The sequence below is a fragment of the Parasteatoda tepidariorum genome, chromosome 5 (genome assembly GCF_982258835.1).
Source record: "Parasteatoda tepidariorum strain Cologne lab strain chromosome 5, Ptep-v5.0, whole genome shotgun sequence".
In the NCBI taxonomy this organism is placed as follows: Eukaryota; Metazoa; Arthropoda; class Arachnida; order Araneae; family Theridiidae; genus Parasteatoda; species Parasteatoda tepidariorum.
This window is the reverse complement of record NC_141759.1, coordinates 118,752,149-118,778,281: the sequence shown is the minus strand read 5'-3', so window position 1 is coordinate 118,778,281 and position 26,133 is coordinate 118,752,149. Positions and strand designations below refer to the sequence as shown.

At 26.3% G+C, this 26,133-nt stretch overlaps 1 protein-coding gene across 12 annotated transcripts; it reads left to right on the top strand.

Annotated features, from left to right (window-relative positions):
• The first annotated feature begins 359 nt into the window (after nt 1-359).
• On the top strand, nt 360-24,916 carry LOC147810096 (transformation/transcription domain-associated protein-like). 12 transcript variants are annotated; one of them, XM_087164967.1, is made up of 12 exons: nt 370-524; nt 3,362-3,526; nt 6,560-6,723; nt 8,314-8,410; nt 10,550-10,683; nt 13,850-14,054; nt 16,784-16,919; nt 19,740-19,984; nt 21,177-21,234; nt 22,179-22,252; nt 22,342-22,380; nt 23,290-24,916. In XM_087164967.1, the coding sequence occupies exons 8-9, from the start codon at nt 19,776-19,778 to the stop codon at nt 21,229-21,231; spliced, it is 264 nt and encodes an 87-aa protein (XP_087021093.1). In that variant the 5' UTR covers nt 370-524; nt 3,362-3,526; nt 6,560-6,723; nt 8,314-8,410; nt 10,550-10,683; nt 13,850-14,054; nt 16,784-16,919; nt 19,740-19,775; the 3' UTR covers nt 21,232-21,234; nt 22,179-22,252; nt 22,342-22,380; nt 23,290-24,916. The 12 variants fall into 12 exon arrangements, 11 of the variants coding, with proteins under 11 accessions (XP_087021097.1, XP_087021099.1, XP_087021095.1 ...); XM_087164964.1 differs by having other exon boundaries at nt 22,660-24,916; XR_015434198.1 differs by lacking the exon at nt 22,342-22,380 and adding an exon at nt 22,660-22,755 and having other exon boundaries at nt 366-524; nt 21,177-22,252.
• Nucleotides 24,917-26,133: the final 1,217 nt, after the last annotated feature.

The following is a 26,133-nucleotide window of genomic DNA, read 5'->3' as shown; positions in this document are numbered from 1 at the left end:
ATGGCTTGTTACAAATTTATGTCCCGCAGTGGACTGATCGTTAAGACACGGTTCCCAGCAGATCACCGAAGTCAAGCATCACTGGCTACGGTCAGTGTGCACTTGGATCAGCCTGCGTAGGGACCGAGGGTGTGAGGATTTGGTCCTCGTTAAACTGTTCTACCGTAAAGTGCTCGACTTCGCGGCAGGTCGTCGGGCTACCGAAGTGGGGATCAAAATTGTGATGGCATGTCTTCGGATCATTCTCAGGGATGTTTCCCTGACCGTCGCCAATAGCCCATTGTGCAGCTCTAGTGCGACGTAAATGAGCAACAACAACAAATTTAGTATTTGCATTTGAACTGGTCAATAACATTTGCAGAAATGGGCAACCGGATCCTTTACATAATCATGAAATCTGTTCGTAAACAAACAACAGACTTTGTTGAACATTTCGCGTTAGCATACACTTAATTATTTAATGAAATAGTTTGAAATATTCCTGTATGTGCATCAGCATTAGTCAATGTTAATTAAAGAATGGTGTGAGTTCTTTTTTATTTTTATTTCTCATAATAATAAGCGCAATAACGTTTTTTTAATTTTTCAACATAATCATGTTTAGAATTATTTATTTAAAAGCTCAGCAATTTTGCATTTTACTTTTAAATGCTAATAATATTTTTCGAAGAAATTAATTTTGTGTAACATTTTTTTACATTTGGGCCGTGGAAGTTTATCAAACCCTGTGCTGGTATAAATGCAGTTGCTTTATCTTTATAATTATACAATTTCAATGAGTCTAAGTTGCTGCAATGACTGTTTTTCTATAATCTTTTTAATTCCTTTTTACCCCTTCCTTTTTAAAATTGGTTAACCGTAGTCAGGGGTCTGTCCAGGCCAAATTTACTAGGTACCGTTTAGAGGTACCTTCACAAATTCAACTTTAGGAAAAACGATAGTTTCACAAAATACTTTTTCTTAAAATTTTATTTTTGTATCCCGTAAGAAGCAATAAATCCATATTTTTGTGTTGATTTTTTAATATAATTTTTAATTTTCACAATTTATATCTAAATCTTCACAAAATAGGTACCTCTCAGAAAAACCTAGACAGACCCCTGCTATTTTTTTTCAACCCTATTAAACTTTTATTACCTTAATCACTTATTGCAGTAAGTTTATTATACCTTGCTGTATCAAGAAGCTCATTGTAGGAAGATTTCTGTATCGTGATCTATAGCCAAACAAATTCCAAGCTTTGGCAGCTTTCAGGCAATGGCCCTCACGAAACTAAAAAATTTTATAAAAGGGGGCCTACTAAAAGGATATTACTCATAGCCATCCTCAGACAAGCTTCTACTTGTTTATTTCTTTTAGTTTAAAATAAATTTGCTACCTTGGTGATTATAGCCGGCATGACAGATCACGACATGGAAATATTCCCTTCATTATTACTATATAGAAACTTAACTAATAATTATAAATAAAATTCTGTTTTCTTAGTTAATCTGTGTGAAAATATTACATAATTGATAAACCTTATATGAGGGTAAACAAATTAAGTTTAACCAAATTGATGGCTGTTTGAGTATAACTAACGGTACTTTTCGCTTTACTGGGTGCAAGTGAAAAGTCACTAATTTATACATGTGCTTTTCTAAGTTGTTGACTAAATCTAGACTTGTCACTAATGAGAAGCTACCCCCTAATTATGTTCTCAGCACCATGTGAGGTGGTCTTTTTTTGTGAATCACAGTCGAAGGAATGCACAATTCTCGAAACTCTTGAGTTCCCTACAACAAGTAGCCTATGATTGGCCTGCCTTGAGTCTTCCAACTGTGGAACATGTTGTGGCATCATCTAGACAATGACAACTGGCTATACTAATAATGAGTTGAAAAAAAACAAGGATTGAGCTAAGCTTTATGTTTTGAAACGTCTTTACGCTCCTTGCTTCAGGCAGCAAATGTGGTACCTCTGCACGAACTCGGTCACAGCTCCACTGAATTGCAATATCAGTGCATGGAAGAGGCGAACATCTTAACAATCTTCTGATATCTTATTTCCATATAGGTGTTGCTTATTTTCTTATTCTTTTTAAAAAAAATAACTGTTTCTTTCGTTATTCATTATTTTGTTATTTCGTTTCGTAATTATTTTCATTAGTGTCTTATGCTTTAAATAAAAATGTATATAAATAATCAAAAAATTTTAAGGGTAAAGGATTATGCACCTACAGTGGTTAGCTGCATACATAAATTATTTACACAATATATGTTTATACATAGATTATAAACATAATAACATAATAAAATTATATGTTTGTGTACTCACAATAAAGGCCTAAACAATAAATACTGTGTCTAAATATTATAAAATAAAAAATTTTAGCTTAAAAAAATATTTTGTCTATGCTTAAGAAAGTTTAATGAAATTGAATGAATCGAAAGTCTATTTTAATTTCCAAAACGAATTTGATGATTTGACCATGTGAATGTAAAGACTTATTTTAATTTTTTAATGTAGAAATTTATTTACTTGGTTATCTCTCCAACGGTGTCATTAAGCTAATTATTTTTTAAAGTCTTCTTTTTGCCTTCAAATTCATTATTTACTGTGAGATCTCTCCATTCTTCTAACTTAAAATAAATTTAAAACAATTAAAGTTCGTTTCGTTTTGGCGAATAACAAAACTTGCAAATTTAATTCACTGGCTTGCATCAGAATGTTTTAATTTGTAACACAATGATAATAAAGTTGCAAATTTTTTTTGTTATCCATAAAAGTGCCATTGAACTAATTAACATATTTGTTTTGTCTAAAGTTTCAGCATGTGTTGTACTAAACATTATAAAAACAAACTCACCACGATTACCTATTCTTATCAAATTATCTTAAAATGACCAGATCTGAAAGTGTAAGCATGTAAAAGGCAAAAATTAAATCTACAGTTCCTAAAGCAATATGAGTTTGTAGTCATATATTGTTTTGATTTTGGATTAGAAATCTCAAAATAACTGAAACTCTACTTTTTTAAAAAGGTATCTAGTGTAAAATATTAGTAAATATGTGCACTACATAGGTATAACCATGATATAGCAAACACATGTTATCTCTTTCGCTTTTGTTTGGACCAGCTGAGTCATTATATTGAGCTTCAACTGTATTTATATTATTTTATAGAATATAACTCAGCTAGAAACTGAAGCTTTAAGTGGCATTAAGTGAAAGCTAATATAACATTTCTTGTTCTTATAAAACAGAATAATCTCTGTTTTTTGTTAAAATTTCTAATGCATGTTTACTAATTTTGCCTGTGAATAATTACAGTCCTTACAATTTATGCAAATTCTTAAAATTATTTAAATTTTTTTTATAGAATTGTTAAAACTGGAGGTGAGTTTTATCATTGAATAGCTTTTTCTGGAGTCCTTAAACATGGCAAGGATACCAGTAATGAGTGTATCAGCATCCATTAATGATCCTGTTGCTGTTATGAATACTTACCGCTCTTATGTATCAATGCTCAAAGATCCTGTTGCAAGTAAGTTTAATAATTAGTCATTGCGAATTGAAAAATCAGAATTTATTTTCACTTAAAAATTTCTCATTGCAATTTAGTATTTGAGATTACATTTAACTAAAGATGTACTTAATGAATAATACTTGTGGCTGATGTTTTTTATTTTGGTAAAGTTTACAATCCTCATACATTGATATTCATGAAAAATAAAATAACCAAAGTAATATACTTATAAATAAATCTTACTTGTCTACATCAAATACAAAATCATTCTTCAACATTTTTGTCTCTTTTTTAAGATAACTATATACTTATAAACAAATCATTGTATTTATCTGAACCTGATAAAAAATCATACTTAATTATTCTTACTTCTCACTTTTAATTAAATCATATCCACATTTCTTTTTAGAGCTAAACTTTGATCAAATATATTTTATGCATTTATTGTAGTAACCTGTAATTATAGCGTATTTTATTTTTTATTTATTTATCTGTCATTAATTCACTTTTCTTACTGATTTTTATATTGCAAAACTTCAATTTTCTCTTTTTATTTTCTTTTATAGAGGATGAAAGTAAATTAAAAGCTTTACAAGAATTAAGTGGAGAGCTTGAAATAAGATTAATTTAATAGTAAATTCTGTAGTAAAATGCTGTATTCAGAATGTCATTTTATGGGGAATTCAAAATTTATTTTTTCAGTTTCAGGGATGACAGTTCATTTTTCATAATTTCGTAGATTATATATGCCACTATCTGGACTGATTGTGCTCCGGAAAAATTCCGGATTTTTCGCTAACAGTGATCCGGAAGTTTCTGGAGTTTGTAGGTCCAGATGTTTAAAAAAATCATTGATCACAGAAGTTTCCAGAAATTAAATTTTCAAAGGTGGAACTTAAAAACACAGTTTATTTTATTTGTTTGTAAGGGACCGCCAGATACTTTATAAGTTTATATTCATGATTAATATTCATTTTTATCAGTAGATAGTTATTATAATCATAAACTCAAGAAAGAAAGACATATTTATAAATTTAAATTACTTCTCCGGGTCATCATAGGTACGTGTAAATGGTATAGGTATATGTAAAATTTTTTAATATATTTTAAGTAATCTAAGAATTATTGAGAAAAAGGAAAAAAACCTTGTTTAAATGTTTTTTAACTCAAGAAATTTTCCGGAATTTTGACTTGGGCTCACAATTACCCCTGCACTATTAAAGTCATTGTACCGTTTAGACCAGCATTCAATTAGATTTTAACTTCTGAATAATGTATCTAGTATAAAACCTAAGTAAATATGTGCACTACTTATAAATTCGCTTTTGTTTGAACCAGAGGGGTCATTATATTGAGCGTCAACAGTATTTATATTATTTTATAGAATATAACTCAGCTAGAGACTGAAGCTTTAAGTGAAAACTCTAAAATAACATTTCTTGTTGTTATAAAACAGAATAATCTCTGTTTTTTTAAAATTTCTAATACATGTTTACTAATTTTGCCTATAAATAATTGCAGTCCTTACAATTTATGCAAATTCTTAAAAATATTAAATTTTTTTTTATAGAATTGTTAAAATTGGAGGTGAGTTTTATCATTAAATAGCTTTTTCTGGAGTCCTTGAGCATGGCAAGGATACCAGTAATGAGTGTATCAGCACCCATTAATGATCCTGTTGCTGTTATGAATACTTACCGCTCATATGTATATATGAATTTTCATATGAATTTTAATCCTTTGTTGGATGTCTTATCCCACAGTTTTGAATTTCCTCTACTTATTTAGCTTTTTTGTTGCATTTTTAATACAAAGTTTTTAAGAGTAAACTTTTTCTAAATTAAGCTGAAGATATTTTAATGATAACAATATGTTAATTTTCATGAAAATTAAAATATTGTTTAGAAGGTCAAGCATTGTTAATCTTTCACTGTATGAACATTAAATTAAAATAAATATGAAAGATTCACATACAATTTCTTTTGACTACAGATTGCATAAATTTTTTTTTTACATTTATATTTTATAATTTTTTTTAAAACATGCTGCTGACTTAACTGTCTTTAATTATATATTCAAGCTAAAAAAAAAGAATTTAAATTTAGAATTTGGAAATTTACTTTACAAGATATTTACTTTTTATTGTGTTTCAATTTGAATAACTTAAAAAATTGAAAAATAACCTTGTTAAGTCATTGACAAGACACTGTATTAATGTAATATTTCTTTACCTGTGTCCTTTTACATTGGGTTAGCTCTCTGCCTTGGAGATTTTGGAACTTGCTCTTAGATATTCCAGCTATATAATTCAAAAACTGATTTTTTTTCAATCTTGAGATAAAGATTAGAGTTGTTAAATTTTTTTTATTAACAAATAATTTTGTACTGAATTAAAATATTTTGAAAATATACTTTAATTTTTTATACAAGTATTTTCTATGATACACAGACAGTTTTTTATTTTATCCTTTTCAAAAAAATAAAAATTCATATGAAACTTAGAAATTGAAAATTTGATTGATGCATTTTAAACAGAAGGATCAAGCCAGAATCAGTAAGAATATACCTTAGGTTTCCAAAACTCGGGAATTGTATTTTATTATTTTTGAATTTTTTTCTTGTTGTTTGTTTTTCTTGATAGAATTATTTGAAATATTGTTAAAAGAATTATTAAATTAATAAAAATGTCACGTGAAAAATATGAGCTGGATTATTCAAAAAGTCAACTTTCAAATGATTGTTTGCTTTTCAGAAACCGAAGGGACTTTGAGCAAGTTCCCTGTCCCTGAACTCACCCATTCTTTTATAAATGTCATACTTTGTTGCTTTGAATACATAATGAAGGCATAACAATCTATTGTATTAATAAAGTTTAACTGGTAGTTCTCTTAGTCAAATTAAATAACATGGCTCTCCAGTTTTATGTGTATTTAAAAAAAATTTAAACTAAAAATTTAAAAATTGCTTTCTTCTATACTTTTTTACACTAAGAATTGTTACTTTGTGATTTTTCTTTTTTTATATTGTTTATATGTTTGATTTAATTTACAGGTAATTTTAATCCCAAAAGCTATGTCCTTAAAGGCACTGGCAGAGCTACCTATAATTTTTGTCTTGATGTACCAGCTATATATAATTAGTGTTCATAAAGATGTCTAAGAATTTATACCATTAATTATGACAACTATTACTTTACAATCCACAACTCAACAGAGGTAACTTAATTTTAATATTACTTACATTTTTTTTGATAATAGAAAGTTTAATATTAGTGACTATGCTTCAATGTTGAAATAGTCTATGAAGTGATATATAATTTAATAATTGTCTCTTTGTTTGCCAAATTACTCTTAGATGATAATTTATCTATATAAGATAACTAAGAAATCTCTGGAAGCATTAAAAATGTTGCACTTGCTTTAAATTCCAGAAATTGGAAGCAGTTTTCAGTTGATAATGATCATTGTCAATATTTACATAGCTTTTGATTAATCTGGCATTGATTCTCATATTTGCTATAAAGTATTTGTTTTATTAAAATGTTCCTGTTTCTAAATAAAAACTAATTTAAGTTTTGATGTGTGAAATATCATTAAAATATATAATTTTGATTAATTTCAGAACAGTCATTAAAAAATAATTTTCTAATTTTATAGAAAAACTCATACCTCCAATAAAGTTTCAATTAATTCACAGCATGTCCTATATAAGATAACGATAATGTATTCTCTTTGATAAAATACATCTGAATGTGGATATATAATTTCTAATTCTTATTCTGTTTGGATCAAATCATCTAAACTTAGAATATTATTTTTTTTTTTAAATATCTTACAACCAGCTCATAATTTAATTAAGAAATAGTTAATTTGAGAAATATTTGTCAATATTACAAAAAATTTTACATTTTTTAATCTTTTTAAAAAATAAAAGCTTGTTAATCTTTTTTAATTAAAACAAATCTTGTATCCAAATGAAATCAGATATATTTTATTGGTCTCATTATTCTTATACTTGATTAAAGCTGGAATGTCTTCTTTTTTTTTCCTTTGAAAAAGCTTGCAGCAAAAATATTGCAAAATGTGAGTAAGTTTTTTTCCAAATATTGCAAAACAATGTCATATATTTAACTCAAAAAATAGTCTAAAGAATATTGACGATATCGTGTATAATGTATTTTATTACATTGTTACACTTATTAAAAATAAAACTTTCTTAATTGAAACAAACATTTTACTATGGAGTTTAATGTAACCTATTAAGTGATCGGCCCACTAGGTATACCAAGACTATAATTAACACCACTCTTGCATCACCTCTTAATATACTGACCACTTCTCAAACTAGGCCATCAAATTGGTACATTACAAATGGTCAACTTGCGTGATTTTCGCTGTAAAATCTATTTTATTGATTTTTATCTTGATTGTTGTTTTTATCCTTGACTCGCTTGTCATTTTAATTTCATTTTTATAATGTTTACAGCCAAGATATTGTAGAAAATATAGAGAAAAACTTTTTAAATTAACTATTTGCATGCGGAATATACCTTAATGTCTTTCTTTTTTACTTATTTTATATTTTATACCAAATGATCAAGTCAGAGTGGTTTTATACAGTAAAACTCTACATTATTGTTTTTTACTCATTCAATTGTATTCTGTGAAAGAATTTTATGTTTAATGACTAGGTGGGACAAAGTTAAACATTAAATTTTGTGCATTTAATTTGTTCTTGGGGAGAAAAAAGCAGACAAAATGCAGAATGTTTGCAGAAATTTTATTTTTTGTTTTGTTTTATTTTAGGAGCAATCCATCTTTCAACAAAGAAGTTTATGTTAACTTTATGGCTGCATAGATAAAAACATTATCCTTTCTAGCTTACCTAGTTAGAATATATCAAGTGAGTAAGTTAATGACTAATAAATCAAGAATTATTCATTATTTTTTGAATAAATATTTTTTATCCCGTATTTTTAAGGAAATCCCTTTGCTGCTTAGAAATACTCTAATGTGGTATAACAATGTTGAGCACATTACTAAGAAGTTTTAAATAAATAATAATGTGATCTGTAATAAATAAAAGTTAAGCAAATTTTGAATAAGTTTTCTGTAATTACTGAAAACAATGTTAATTTTTTTGGTTTTATATCAAACATTGTCATTCACTGGTGACTGACACGGCCAAAACAAAAGGTTCAGTGTCTGTCACTGATGGCTGATGTGGACCTCAACATGTTAAAAGACACTTTAATACTCACAGATATGATTTCAAAATGGACTCAGAGGTCAAAGACACCAAGCTATCCATGTGCTGAAGTGGGGATAGATACTCAATCGTGGCATGAAGCTTTAGATCCATAAGTGTGAGTTAGGAAGTAAAAGCAACTTCTGCTTAACAAAATCATGCCATTGGTTAGGAATTGTAGAATTTTAGCTTTTATGACCCTCCTGACCTACAACAGGCTGTTGTGAGAATGATTTACTACACTTTAATGATTTCAGAATGAATGATTTGTTGTCAACAGGGGGATTACTGTTAAGCAAATTAATGAGCTATCTTTACATTGAGTACTTAATAATGTTAGTTGAAAAATTAATTTTCCAGGCTCATTTTTTCAATACATTTTGCATTTAGCATATTAATCGCTAGTTAATTTTTTTAGTAATTGTATAATGAAACATAGAATATGATAAAAAAAAATTCTGCACAATGCATTAGGAATCAAATTTTTGACTTTATAAATTAAATAGCCCTGATGCTGAACTATTTGCTCTTTAAACATTAAATAGAGGTAATGTGCAAAGTATATTACAAAATATATTATCTAGAACTCATTAAAAGGGAAAATAAATTGAAAAGTCATGTTAATAAAAATAAAGTGAACTTGATATGATATATTTTATTAATTCCCCCCCCCCCGTATTTCCTTGCTTACTTGTTTATTGGTTCAAAATGAAGGAGGAAATTTATTTTTTTAGAACTATTCTGACTACTGAAATATTTTCTGATTATTAAATTCATTTTATTATGTTGTGAACATAAAAAAAATTTCTGCCCATTTTATTTTATTTTTTACTACTGTAATTTAACTGTATCATTAATACTGAAACCTCCAATTATAAAATCACTGAATTGTAAAATTAGCTGCTTTTTACTATTAAATCTGCAGGAACGGAGTCATTTTAATATCAAACTATGTGAAAACCATCTTCTAATAAAATTATTATTACCATTATGTAAAGACAACATTTTGTAAGGCTTTTGTTTAAAACAATGAAAAACTTTGCTGTTTTTTGTTTGAATGATTAGAATTTTCTATATTCTCAAGTTTTGAATACATATAAATAATAATTTTTTGTCTGTTCTCTATGAACAAAGTTTCTGGTGTTGATTGCATTTTGTGTTGAAATTGAAGGGCAAAAGTTAAAAAAATTAGAAAAAAGAGAGTCTAAAGGAATCCAAAAGAAAACTATTTATGTACTAAGAAAAATTGTAAAATGCCTATCATTCAATGTCAAGGATCCTCAATCATTCAATGAGGTAAATCTAACTTCAATGGATTTCAAAAGAGCTCTTGATTTCTTAAAATGAACTTTACAGAAAATAAAAGGATATTTAATGTTTTAGAAACTCTTATATGCTTTCAAACTATGGTGAATTTTTAATTTGAAATTTTGCTTATCAAATATAATATTTTATAACCCTCCTGTAAGTTAAAAAATGCAGCTAATGTTAATGTCAAATGTAAGTTTTGTAAAAATAAAACATAAATGTAGTAATTAATTTAGTTTTTAATCAATTTAATTTAGTTTAAAATTCAACTTTGAAATTACTTTTTCCTGCCTTTTGGTTTTTAAAATTTGCTGCTTTTTACTATCAAGTGTTCTCAAAACGGATGTGATTTTAATAGGCAGCATGCACTGTATTTATGTTTATCTGAGTAATATTAACCTAAATTAGTTGCAAATTTAATTTTAACTCAAATTATAATAATAATTTAACCCAGCTCTGATTTTAATTTGATTATTTTTTTCGTAGTATGTTGTGAATGAACATTCCTCACAGTTTGCTAAAGGAAGGATAAGATTGTTGTATCTATGTCCTCAAGAAGTTGCCCACTTGTGCAAAGAATTGCTCGTAGCAGCCCGTCATATTTTAGCCACAGAGCTGAGGTAGTAAATGCTTTTTTTTATTACTTAAATATGTCTTGTTTTTTCCTTTATTCTAAAACATGTTTTTTTTTATAAATGACTCATTTTTTTAAAAAAAATTTTTACTTTAGATACCATTTTTGAAAAATATTTCTGCTTAAAATGTTCTCTGTGTGTACGAGTTTTCCTTATTTTTGAGAAATTCTTTAATTTTTGCGTCATTTTCAGAATTGTGCATATCTTACTAATTATATCTAAAAATTAATTAGCGGCATTTTTTGAAACAAGAATAGCAAAATTATATTTTAAAAGTCTTTCTCAGTCTAAAATAATCTATAATTTAAATACTATTATTTTAAAAATAAACTATGTTGTTATATATCTATTATTTGTTAAGATGAACTAAAAAAAGTTTTATTGAATAGCATAATTGCTATCAATGTTTAAATTAAAAAATATAATGTTTCATTTGAAAAAATATCCTTGTATAGTTCTTACGATATTACATAAATTCAATAATGTAAAAATCTTAAAAAATTTTCTACAGTAATAACTATTTCTTTATATATTTATTCAATGTGAATTTTGTTTTCCTCCAAAAAAGTCTTACATGTCTAATTAGAACAGTAAATAAAAATTCCTTTTCTAAGTGAGTCAAGTTAATAAGCCTTAAATATCCTATGAAGAATACTCGATTAAATATTTATTACTAAAAAAATATATCGAATAATTAATAAAAAATTTAAAACTCTTTGTTTTTAGTTTATTTTGGTTTGTGAAAGTTGGAATTCAAATATTTAATTATTAGTAGTTATAGATCAACTATGTTTACCTCAAAAAGAGGGGCTGTATGTATTATTAGCATTAATTTATAATAGTTTTAATATTTAATTGGTTTTTAAACGTTTTTAGTTTCAAGAATGTTATTAGCCCTCCAAGGGTTGAGCCTCTGGGATAAATATTCCAAAATTTCCTTGCTACCCACTTTTCTATTAAATAACAAGGGGGAAAATGATTTTATGATGATTTTATTATTTTCAGCTTACAATTCAAAAACAAACTAATGCTCAAAGGTGCTTTGAAGATCACTAGTGTTTAAAAACAAACAATTCCAGAAGAGCTGTTCAAAAAAAATTTTTTTTTAAATGTATATATTTTACTTGAAAATTAGCAGTCTTCGTGAACTGCTAGTTGCTATTTAGAGCATCTCATTTCCTTGAAGCTGAGCTTACCAAACTCACAGATTTCTCCAATTCTTAAGTTTCACTTTAAACATAATTTCAACCCAAATTACTATTGTTTTAAAGAAAATCATTCTCTAAAAGAGTTTACGATGACAAATGATATTTATTTTAGATTATTGAGTCTTGTTTATCATCCTGTTTTACTGTTGAAAATATACAGTTGTTGCAGTTATAGAGTTTTTGAAAAAGATTGCTAACCTTAATTTAACGAATTCCCATATGTTATCTGGAATTTTTTTTTAATGTTTGGTTTATTGTTATAAAAATCTATATAAAACTTCTGTTTATTTTGAGAAAAACTTGAATTCAAACTAGAAATGTTCATAAGTTTTTTGAAAGGGAAAAAAAGGGTTGAATGCTCTTTCCAAAAACTCTTAACTCATTTCCTCTAGTTATTTTATCAAGCACTTTTTAAATCATACATCAATTAACAGGTTTGTTTCTGTCATGTCCAGTACAGTATCTATATTTTAATAGAGGGGGGGGGATTACAAATAAAATTTATTTTTTATTTATTTTAACCCTTCTTTCAAGAGAAGTTACAGTTTTCTATATAGTTAGAAATTCAATTGCAAGAGGGAGATAATTAATTTTAATATAGGTTCTTAAGTTTCTAATTCTAACATATTTGTGTTTTGTTAAAAAATTTAGATTAAATTGAGATATAATTAGTTTATTTTATCTATGAACTGCTGTTTGAAATGGATAAATCATAATATGCAGAGATGCTAAAAATATCTACAATATAACAGCATGAAAAAATTACAAAAAAGTTTAATTAAAGAGATTATGTGACTTTTTAAACTCTGTTTTTGCTTTACTTAACATGCCAATATTTAATGAATTGTGTTTTATTGCAATTCTCAAAGTATCCTCTAAATGCTAATTTGTCAAATATATTATTCTTAATTAAGTGTTCTGTTATGCTTACTTGGCATCTAGTTTTATAATCTTCTAAGCCTCTGCTTTAAATTTTGTATTTCAAGTTATCTGCAATAAATTTATTTGTACAAATATTTTTTATTTTCCTATCAAATTGTTTTAAACTGAATGAGATGATTCAGTGAGACACAAAAGCATCATCAATGTTTCTTGTCCTGAAAAACCTTAGAGTTCACAGTTGTCCTGATATTCCAGATTGACGTGATAAAAAAAAGGGATCTTGTTTTTAACTTTTTGATCTAATATTCCTGATTTCCGTGTATTTGCTGATCATCCCATTTTCTACAAGCATGAACTTTAAAAGATTTGATTTGTAGAATAAAGATATTTTGGTTTTCAAACATTTTTTGTTATTTATTATTTTAATATAGATTGATAATGCTAGTTAAAATTTCAAAATTTAATAGTTCCAACTCAGGGACCGTCTATCAACTACATATATTAGAGAACTTTTATTGTGTGGTCTGTGGGCTATTAGAAGCACTTAGATTTTAGTTGCTCTTTGAATTATCTCATTTTGTTTAAAATAATAATAAACTACTTGGAAAAAGAAAAGGTTTATAGAATGACATTTTTTGTATTGTAATATAAGTTTTTTTTCTCTCCTTTCTTTTTGCAAAATAGTGTATTTCGTATCTCAGTATCATAATAATTTTTCCGATGCATTAATTGATTCTACTCTAACTTTATTTAAATTTTTAACAACCAACATTTTGTAACATTTAATGAACTTTGTTTTAGTAGAACAAAATATACCTTTTTACTTTGTCATTTGCTTTTTTTTAAAAATTAGTTTAACAATGTGTACTGTTCCGAAGTATATCTTGTTTTTTTTTTTTTTTTGAAAATTGCTCTGATTTTTTCTTTGATTTATTATGAGGCTTGGAAAATATATTCTAAATTATAATTTTTGTTAAATGTATTATGTTTCACAGCTCTTTAATTGCCTTTTCTGACTGTAGTATTACTTATTTTAATGTAAGAATCTTGTATATTTTTAGGCCTCTTGCTTATAGTACTTTAGCTGATCTTGTTCATCATATGAGACAATATTTATAGTTGATGGATCTGACTAAGGCTGTAAACGTGCTCTCAAAAAATGTTCATGATGAATCTTTAGTAACTGCAATTCAAACAATGTCTTGTAAGCTTATTCTAAATTTAGTTGAATGCATTAGAATCAGATCTGATCGAGAAAATGGCATTGTAAGTTCTTTTTTTCTTATTAATTAAAATATACATTTTATGCCAATAATTAAATTTATTGTAATTCAAGGCAATAATGCTTTTATATTGTGAAGAATTTTTATTGTATGAATAAAAGTTGCATTTTACTAAAATCATGAGAGTTTGCTTGTGCAGTTAAATTTATTTTCTTACACTTCTTATGTCTATAAAAATATGATGTCAATAACCATGAGAATCTGGCAGGATATCAAAGCCTTATACTTTCAGCCATTTATTTTCACATTAGCTTTTAGCTATGAATTTCAACTATTTTTAAACCTTAAATATTCTTAAAGTGTATTTCAGTTCAGATTATTTCATGGTATTATTACTAGTTTATAATTCCTGATCTTATACTAGTTTTGTTGTTCTGGTAATGAAAATTGCGCTTTGCTAACTATTAAGTCTATTGTAGAAATTTTCAAGAATTTTTTTTTTGAAAATTAGTAATTTCTATGATAATAATATTATTAGCAACATTAGCTCTGGTATAATATGTATGAAGCAGTAAAAAGTCATCTATGATGTTTATTATATTTTGAAAAAAAATTATGCTTTATTTAGGGCGGTGAGTTGTTAATGAGGAGGCTTGAAGTTTTTGGTTTTAAAATTATTGCAAAGCTGCAACTATCTGTCCTGCAGAAAAAAGCATAAGCATACATTTACTTTCTGTTAAATTTATATAGTTGCTTATAGTGCTTGCATTTAAAACAAAACTTGAAAATATGGAATCTCCTTGAAAAAAAGAAGGAAAAAAAAATTGTATCCACTGTTTTTTACATCTATTGATTAGTATTAGTCATTTAGAGTAGGAAAAAAACTTGAAAGATATTTAAAAACTAAATATTGTCTTAAAGAATTTGTATCTGTTCAGTGCTGATAACTGCAAATGCATTTTAGAAATCATTCTTGTCACACACATATTTATAATTGTCATATGCTAAAAAATAATTTTTCAATCTTTATCTTTTTATAATTGTTATCTTTTTATAATTGTTTCTGTAGCAAAAAAATAAATGAGGCAAAATCTGATCTGCATTTTCTAATAGTCCCACAGTGGACTGTAAGACTCGGTTTCCAGTAGATCACCAAAATCAAGCATCACTGGCTGCGGTGCAGGTGGGTGACCATTTGGATCACGATCATGTTTCCCAGACCGTCGCCAGTAGCTCATTGTGCAGCTTTAGTGCAACGTGAATTAACTACAACTGCAACAGCATTTTCTAATAATTAAATAATTAGAAATGCTTGCATGTGCTTTTGTTCTTTAAAATATCAGGGTTTTCACTGGATAAGGAAGATCTGGAAATGTCTGGGAATTTATTTAGGGAGAAAAGAGTTGGGGGGAATGATGCTAAATTTTGAATGTTTCAAAATTTTGTAAACATTTTGCAGGACCTTGAGTGTAAATAACCAATTTCAAAATTTGCAGTAACAATATGTTGCCAATGAATTTCAAAATAAATAAGTCCAATATCTATTACTTTTATTTGTTAAATTCTTTTTGTTAATATTTTACTGTAACATAGTTAAATCTTTTTAGAACATTGAAATTAGAATGTTAATTTATAAAAAATACTTGGTTTAACAATTTATGGTTTCAAATTTTTTCTTAAATATAACTATAAATCCAGATCAATAAATAAAAAAGTTCTTGAAAATTAAGTTTTCTGTATAAATAAATGTTGATTTTTGATCATTAGTAAGAAGTTAGATAGCAGACTGTATCATTGATATGACTCTATTAATAAATTATGTTTCATTGAGTTTTTCAGTTTCTAGTTTTTATGCAAAATATTGCATTTGTCTGTAATTTATATTTGTGTAAAACCCTTCTAGGGAAATAAAATGCATTTTACAAAATTTAATATTAGGCATATTTCCTATTAAAAAATTAGTTTGAATAAAAAATATATATATTATTTCCAAAGAAATATAATCTTGAAATCTCATGATTTCTAATCTTGAAATTTTCTTGAAAATATGTGAAAACCTGTGTTTTAATCCTATAAATGACTTGGAACCTTGAATATAATTAATGTTTAAAATCCCCATTTCTGTGTATTTGTAATATTTTTTTCATTAATATCAGAATCAATAATTTTTCACTCTGCATTCAAACAAAAGTTTCTATGCTAGAATTTTAAAACAACAGTATTTAAAAAAGCAGGCTCAAATATTTTTAGTTTCTTTTTCTTCCTAATTTTTAACATATAATATTTTATACATTGTGTGTAAAAAATTTTATACCATCAATAATAATTTTACAATCAACTTTAAGAATATTTTATTAATTTTTGTTCCTTGACATTATTTGTAGGTGTACCCATCCATATATGTCTTGACAGGGCTCATAAGTTTCAGGTTAATAAGTATATGTTTAAATAAAATGGAAGTCAAAGTATATCTTCTATAAGACTAATTTCTTAATAGTTTTTTGAAAAATGTTGCAATAGATTTAAAGAATGCGTTTAGAAACTTATATTTTTATTCATTCTAAATAAGGAAACAGGAATGCAAAAAAAGTCTATCATTAAGGTGTTGAAAGTGCTGTAGTCACACAAAGACATGAATGCTTCTGTATATTTCATTAAATCATTATTTATTAACTATTAAGAAAATTGTTATTTTGTTAGTAATTTTTTTTAATATTAGTGAAATGTTTCATTGCTTTAAATGAATATATATTCTAATAGTTTTTTTTTTAGTTTCAGGCAAAATTTGGTTTTCCTGCTTCTCAGGCATCTAATTATAACACAGCAGAATGTAGAAGCTTAGTCAAAACTTTAGTATGTTGATCGAAAACAGTTACTTGGTGAATTGCGACTTGCAAGTTTTCTGGCGGTAAACTTTATTTACCCCTTCTTAGAAAATTTTATTTTAATATGACTATAGACATATCCATAACCTATATGACTATCCATAACGTATATACATACCCATAACCCATTTGACTATAGACATATCCTTTTATTACAAGTTTTATTATCTGGTGTAGTTTAGCTAGAATTATTCAATTCCAATTTACTTGTATATAAGACATGTTAACTCGATTCTATCTGGAGGTACCTTTGAATAGATAACAGTTGACACTGTCCGTAGCCTAGCTTTACATTGGTGACTTTTCAACTTGATCTGAACACACATACCTCAACAGAAATGCCCACTTTGATATGAACACTCCTTCTTTGACAGATGGAACACTGTGAACAGGTTGACTTGCTATTTGTGACTGTGACGTTGCTTTCCTTCTGCTGTTGCTACACAGCCTTGATCAAACATACAGCAGCCCATACGCATTCGACTGCTAATTGCAAGACAAGAGCGACCGCTCTAACAACCGTGATTTTAATACAACTCTCCTGGCCTCTGGCAAAACAGCAATGAATCAACTAGTGGCATTCGTTCATTGAATTCTATCACACATAATATTCTGAAGAGGAGTATTGTAGCTTTTTACCACTACAATCATTCAATTCCAATTCACTATTATATACGACATGCTAACTCAATTCTATCTAGAGGTACCTTTAGATAGATGACAGTTGACATTGTCGGTAGCTTATCCCTGCACTGTATTGAATTTTAAATTAATTCTAATGCAAAAATAATAATAGCACTCAATGAACAGACAGAAACAAAATGTACAGACAGAAAAAGGATTTCATATTAACCGTCAGAAAAATATATAAATTTTTGAATTTATGTTGAATATCAATATCTTTTCTTTCTTATTATTCATTGAAAAAATAATTATGGTCGAATGAGCTAAGCTGAAGGTAATTAAGGTTCTGTTGAATATAATTACCTTCAGTAGAAAGTCAGTTCTTGCTACATTTAATTAAATAAAATTGAACAAAAAATATATCAAAATATTTTTAGTCATTTAAAAATTGTGTTGAAAATAATTATCCCTTATTTAACAATAAAGGAAGTATTCTTTCCCTATGTGAAAATGACCCTAATAAGGTACTGGATGGAATGTGATTTTTTTCTACTTACATATCTCTTAGATAGTAAAAATAAGCAGAATTTGAAAAGAGGTGATATTAATAACTATAAATTTTTCTGAACTTAGTCCATGTATTTTCCTTTCTATTTTTTGGTACCGTTCTTAAAGTGTATCAGAAACTCAGAGATAGTTTTTTTTTTTTTTTCAAAAATTAAATAGATATAAACTATTTTTAGGTATCATACTTAAAGGTATATAGGCATATATACTTTTAAAGGTATAAGGCATGTAGCCTTTTTATGTTTTTTAGTTTGACTTAAATTTTTTTCTTGTGCCCAGAAGTAATTAAGCTGTTAAATTTATTTATTAATTAGTATTCTGAGAATATTTTTATAAAGTAAATACAATTGTAACTTTTCTTGTTTAAGCATTATTTTAAGCTTTTTTAAAGTTAAGCATAATTTTAGATTTAGATACTTAACATTTTGCATTACATCACAAATTTTTATGAATTATTTGACTTTTTGAAACAACAAATAAGTGTTTATGATTTTTTTTGTCTTCATTTTCCTATTAATGTTATTATTAATAGTACATAAAATGTGTATTAAACCTTCAAATTGCATGACAGTTTTGAAAGCAGTAATTTATTTATATCTTAATTTATGGGCATATTTAAACTTTCTATTATAGATACATTTTCAAAGAAATATTTTTGGTGAAATTTTAAGTTAGCTGTGTGATGAGACTTTAATATCAGAAAATGTGCTTAAATTTTTTTTTTAAGTTAAATATTTTTTCCAAGTGATTTTTATGGCTTTTTTTTTAATGGTATGGTTCTGTTTATCATGAAATGCATGTTATGTTTAACAGAGTTTCTTAATTTCTTATAATTTTTTTTTTAAAATTTAAAATTGATTTTTAATATTTAGGAAGCAAAATTATTCTCATTGATGAATATAAACCTTTATATGTAAATTTTTTTATATTTTAGGCTATATTTAGCTTATTTTAATGCTTTAGAAGTCTAATATTAATCCTAATGGGATATTTCAAACTGTTTTACATATTCCTCAATGTACATGTTTTATTGGAATTGCATTAAAGCATAGTTTATCGAAACTATTTAAACAAATTACTTTAAAAAAGTAGTTTTTTAATTTTTGTTATTTACACTGAAAAACATATGGCCAGAATCATCCTTATTTCTATATTAATACACCATTAAAATTGCATGTCTCTATGATTTTATAAAAATCTCACTTTGAATAGAGTTTTTTTGTTGTAACTCATGAAAAATATAGCAAATACCTAGTGGCATACTTTCTTAATCTTTTTGCTGCATTTTTTTGTGCTATTTTGCAATGCTTCTGTTGTCACCATAGGGTGCAAGTATAAAATTTGATAGTGTTATATTCCTCTGGTAAAAATTATATAGTTTTCAGAATTATAAAAAAATTTCTAAGATTACATACTTTTTAAAAAAAAGGTAAAAGTTGTTTGTGTTTTTTCTATCATGCTATCTTCATAAAATTTGAGTTATTTTTTCCTTTATCATTATAAAAATTTTAAAAAAATGTGTTTTATGCTATTTCTTTACTATTTAAATACTGTTTTTGTATGAATATTTAACTTGCCATCACTATTATTTTAATAGGTATTCCCTATCAAATTATACATTTAATTTTGTTCCTTTATTTAAATTGTTTCAGATTCAAACACTAATCCAAGTAAGCAGTACCAATCTAATGAAACTTATTAGATTGATCAAGTATGCTCAACCAACTTTGGATATTTATAAGTTAACAGTTCCTACTCCTGGACAAACACTAATCCAAGTAAGCAGTACCAACCTAATGAAACTTATTAGATTGATCAAGTATGCTCAACCAACTTTGGATATTTATAAGTTAACAGTCCCTACTCCTGGACAAGTTGTTCAGCAGCGACCAATGAAGTAAGTATTGTGTCAATAAGAATACTGCTCTTATTTTAAATTAATTTTTCTCCCATATAATTTAGCCCATCAATAGATCTGCTCATAGAATAACCTCATTCTTACTTATGTACTTTTCTTCAGAGCATCCCACTTTTGCTCATTGTAATGCCCTGTATTTCACTTTAGAATTCAGGGCACTCATTTTTTTGTAATCATCGTTGAACAGCTGATCTAATTTTTAGTTAACGACTACTAATGTTAAACTCTGTTACTTTGTAATTTTGAACCCAATCCAGAAGACAAGAGAACTCCAGAATAAAATATTGTAATCAGTATCAAGTAGTTTATGCCTTCTTGGTGAACTTTTTCATAGAACTAACCAGCATTTGTGTTGCATGGAGAGGAAAACCTACCAAGGTTAGTCTGACGGCAAGGGGACTCTAACCCATAATCTGTCTACCTCAGAGGATATTTTGTGCAGCAACACTGTGGTCGATGCAGAATTCATATAGTGATGCCGGTTGCAAAATTCATATTGACCAGCCATCTCTGGGATTTGAACCCGGTTCACCTCATTGGGAGACAAACCCTCTATCCACTGAATCTTCAATGTCTCTAATATTGTCCAGTGTTTCCCTGTCAAATTTTATTTTAAGACCACTCAAAGTGTTGTTCTTGCCCTGCGTGTGTGATTTTAATATAAATGTGGCATTGCGCTCATGATAATCAAATGTGGAAATGAAATCACTAGTTTTTCTCTAACTCTTGTTTCTTTGAACTGATTTTCTTTTCTTTTTTCACTGCCATGTTTAAATGTGTGATTTCTATGGTAGTCATTAGTATCATTGTTAAATTAGGAGCCTAACTTTGTTAAGTGCAAAAAAAAATTTCGGAAAGTAGTACAAGAATTGAATTTAATGTCATTTTTAATTATTTATCTTTTTTAACAGAAAATTTTCATTTAGCTACTTTTGCCAACAGATTTAATTTTTTTATTTTGCTAATTTCTATTCTATTAACTCATGGTTAACCTGCCTTTTAAGCACCAAAAAAAGTTTTGTTTAGTATTGCAATTGTTTTATTAGTATGTAATTATTGTGTTACATATGTTGTTGTTTTTAAATATTTTGAGTCTGTCTTTCCACTTTAATTATGACACTATGAATTACTGCTGTTATTCAATTCACCCGTACATGAGTATTTTTTTCAGCATACAAACTGTTCGCTCCAAGGAAGAAAAGGAAATTTTAGAACATCTTGTTTGATAGGTAGGACAGTTTTATTTCTTTTCTTAGCACTATTTCAACTTCAGTTAAGATAATGTGGAGAAAGTTTAAAATATAACTGATATAGAAAGTGATTTTTTATTTTGTAATTGTGCCAATATTTAGTGTCGAGCTGAAGAAGACTCGTATTTGTTTTTAATTCAATTCACATTTGATGGAGGTTTTTGTACTGCACTGATTGGTGTAGGGAAATTAAAAAAATCTTCCTCATGCTCAACCATATTGTATGTAATTTATGTTATTTTTTTCCCAATTTCTGAATCAGTTTCTTTTCAAATTATATTTAATCTTGCAAAATTGAAAGGTAAATCTTAAACATGTTTGATTAAAAGAAATATTAAAACAAAGTTTTGTAAGATTTTCAGATATATTTCCTAACATTTGCTTACCAAAATTACTTTACAAACTAAAATATAGGCCTAGTGTAGTCAGTAATAAAATTTTCTGCTTCATATAACAACAGGATTAAAGTCATTGTTAAATAATTTTATAGATTTTTTCTTTAAATATTAGTAATAATAACTGAAGAAAAAAATATTTTTAGAATCTAGATGTACAATAAAAGATCTTTATAAAGTAAGCATTGAATGCTGAGACTTTTGCGTTATATAGAAGTTTGTGTTATATGGATTTATTCACACATCATTAAATTTAAATTCTAAGCATATTAAAGGATAAATCAATATTAATATCTTACAATAGTTTTTAAATAAAAATACTTTATAACACAAAAATATCCACTTTTATATTTAAACTTTTATATCCACTTTTATATTAAAGTTATCAAGAGAATTAGAAATAATGTAAAGTTAATGTAGGTGATGGAGATTTGTGGGGCTTTTAGAATTGAATTTATTGATCTTCTACTGTATATTACTTATTAAAAAAAATTATTTTAGATTGTCTAAAATAAAATTTCATTTCAGTATACCATGATACATCCATTAACATTGTAACATGCATCCATTAACATAGAGAAGTATTTTCAACATCTATACATGTAAGCTCTAAATGCCTTATAATATTTCAATGCTATTTATTACAATTTAAATACTATTCATTATAATTCTAAACTTTATATTGTTTCAATACATGGTTGAACAAATTTTCAAGAATCCTGCATTGCAAGTATGTTTATTGCCTTCATAATAATTATTATAGTATAGATTATTAAACTATATGGAAAAAGAGTAACAGTGAATATTTCAAGTAACTAAAAATGTTCTTTCAGCTATTGTTTCATTCTGTAATTAAATGAAAAAGTTATTTGTTTGCGATATATTTCTATGCAGACTTGTTCTAATGTGAAACAGTCAATCAGTTAAAAGTGTTTAACTATAGTCATAATATTTTTGTAAATACAAAACCTCTTTTGGTTTGATAAGATAGAGTGTGTCTATATTTCAGATTCTAGCACATTCTTTTCTTGCTAATACTGCCACCTCCCCCATATTTGCAACAATGCTAGTAGAATATCTTCTAAAAAGGATGGAAGAAAGGGATGTTAGTAATATTTACTGTGATAACTTTTTCAAATAATTTTGTTTATTCTTTTTTTTTTTTTTTTTTTTTTTTTTGCAAAAAATTATTTTAACATATGTCTCAAAATTAAATGTGTACTGGTGAACTTTCAATGTACAAAATAATAATTACATTAAAAGTGATAAATGCTTATATACTTACTTATTATGAAGCATAACTATTAATACTTATCGATTTAGCATTATCTGCATTGTCATTGAACAAATGTTACAATTTTTTTATATATTCAATTCCTTTATTATCAGTTATTTTCTATGATGTTTAAGCAAATAATTGTCATTTGGGTACTGATGATAGACAACAAAATGATACATTTTTATCATGTGAACGTATATTTGTTAAGTAGGAATTTCGTTTAAAATATTTTTTGTAAAATGAATTTCTTAAGGTTTTGTAATTAACAAATATATTTTTTACATGTGTAAAAAAAAACTTATTCTGCACATTTTATTTTTAAACAAGTGAACTTATTTCATAACATTACATATTCTTCAGAGCAAATATGGACAGATCTAACTTGTACTTGAAGCTTTTTGAACTGGTTTTTGGATCAGTGTCTTTGTTTCCTGCTTAAAATGAGGAAATGCTAAAAGTAATTTTTAGATTCTTTAATAATTACTGGTATTTAAAAAAATATTTTAAATATACTTTTTTGTTGTTGCTCTTAATTGTTAAAGTAACCTTTTTTCCCCCTTTCTAGCTCTATTTACATTAAATTGTAAATAGATCCATGGAGCTAGCTTTAAGTGCTAAAGAACCATATAATTATTTCCTTCTTTGTAGAGCCTTGTTTCGGTCTATAGGAGGTGGTAGTCATGATTTGTTGTATCAATAATTCTTACCTTTATTACCAAATTTATTGCAAGATAAGTAAAATAAGTTTTTTTTATTTATTTATTCGTCACAATTTTTTTCTCTCTATTATTTAGAAAATTTGTTTTTATTCTATCAGTTCATAACTTTAAAAAAATTCTAATTACATCTTTTGCTTACGCTTTTCTGGGAATAGATGATCTTAAAAATTTAAAAATATATTTGTGGAATCGCTAAAATGAAATTAAAGTTAGTTATATTTCTCATGAATTAAAGGTATTATTAAATTTGCTATGATAATTTTGGCAATGGTGTTTTAAACAATTAACAGACCACACCTATTACAATCTCACCTGCCACTCTTTTGTCTTAAGGACTGAAATCAGTCTTGAGAAAAGATCAATGGGCTGAATTCTCTCCTGGAATTAATATTTATTTGTAATTTTTTTATATCAAGTTTTCAAAACAAACTTAAAAAAACATTTTTTTCTTTAAAAAATACAATAATGCATGTGAGAATAAATAAATAAAAATAATCTTTTTATGAAAATTTTGTTATTTTTCATAATAATTGCAAATGATATCACACCACAACAAAAGAATGTAATGGGGTTCAGCATCTGCTTGTATGAACAAAATTTGTATTGTTGAATCTGCTTCAGTTAGTGACTTTTCCAAAATTTTGAGGTGCTGGGTAACTCTCCTTTCCTTTTAAGTTTAAAAAATTGCCTGTATTCTGTAGCAATGCTTAAAAAAACTTTCATTTCACCTTAATAGAGTTAAAATATTCCTTTATTTCTGTGTAATCGATTTCTTGTACTGTTTTTTTTTTTTAAATTGAAAATTATTAACTTTAGTATTGTAAATATTTAAGAAATTTTTCTTAAGCTGTTGTAACCATTTTGGTATGTTATATTTAAATGCTCTTGCCCTTTTATGGTATAACGTTATTTATATTTACATGAAATATCTGCAGCATTTTTTGATTTCAAAATTTTTACTTTGTCTTTAACCAACTTAAAAATGAGCTAAAACCTACCTTCAATTTAAGTTTAAAAAAATAAGAAATCTATTAGAACCACTCCTTGACTATAATTTGTTTTAACCTCCCCAACATACTGAACATAAATTTAAACAATTTCTTGTTACAACTTTTTCAATCCTTCTTGTATGTTTACTTAATCTTTATAATTTTTTCATTCTTTCATTTATATTTGTTAAACATTTAATGATTTACTGTGTTCTATATTTTTCCTATTCTTGTTGCTAATAAATTATAATTTTTAATAAATTTTTTTATTTTATTATGCATGGTTTTTTGTCATTTTTTTCATTTATTTTATTTATATTTTTCATGATCAATTGTGTTTGGAGGTTTTCTAAATACAAAATCTCTGAAACAGTTTCTTCAAATAACCTTCAATTTTCTTTATTAAAAGTAAATCACATTTAAGTCCAATAAAACAATGTTCAAGTTACAACTAAGTGAAAAAAAAAGTTATTTAGGGATATTTTCAGAACTAAAAATATATTTTAAAAATATCCTATACATTTGCTTAATTTAAAACAGTTATAAAAAATTTTTCAAAAATAATAATTTTTTTAAGGTATTAAGAAATGATGCCCTAATAGTATTTTTTTATTTGCCTATTTTTTCAAAAATTTTTGTTTAGAGTGAAGTTTTTAGTATAGTTTTTTGTTTGATTATAAAAATTAAATGGCATTTTTTTTTTTAAAGAAATACATTACTTTAAAGTATTAATTTATCATATGCAATATTTCTAAAAAATGTAGGTCTGATATTTGAAACAGAAATTACAAAATGTTATACTTGGAAATGTTAATTTTATATTTAATCATTTGATATGAATATTAAACAATATAAAGCAAAGAATTTAATAAATAAAGGGAATAATTAGCTTAAATGAATAAAATAGTACCTTTTTTAAAAATGCAACCAGGTTTATATGTTTCAAATACACCGTTAAGTGTTTGTTAATTTATCCTCTTGGTGTTTTTAATAATAATCAATGAAGCTTATAATAATATGTTTTAACTACATAATTTATTAACAAATAAGTATTTATTCTGTGAAAATTATTTTTCTTCTTGAATTTTACAGATTTTTAATTAAGAAATATTAGTCTTTTTTAATAAAGGTTTGTTATTATATTAATAGTGTATTGTTGTGGAGTTACATGAAAAAGGTCATCAAACATTTAATTAATAATTCTATAATTAGTTTAATGTAACAAATCAAACCAAAAATTACATATCCTAAAATAAAATTTAATTTAGCAATTAACATAAAATCTCCATATTTATATTATATACAAAGTAAATATGTACGTAACATTATAAAAAGTTATATACATAATAAAAAACTGACTTGATGTAGCTAATAGGGCTGTCTGTGGGCTGAGAAGATTTATTAAATCAAATTTTCTTTCTAGAAAAACAAAGTTCTTAATTTACAAAACTCTTGTCAGGTTGATTTGGACCATATGCGACAAAACTGGAAGAAAA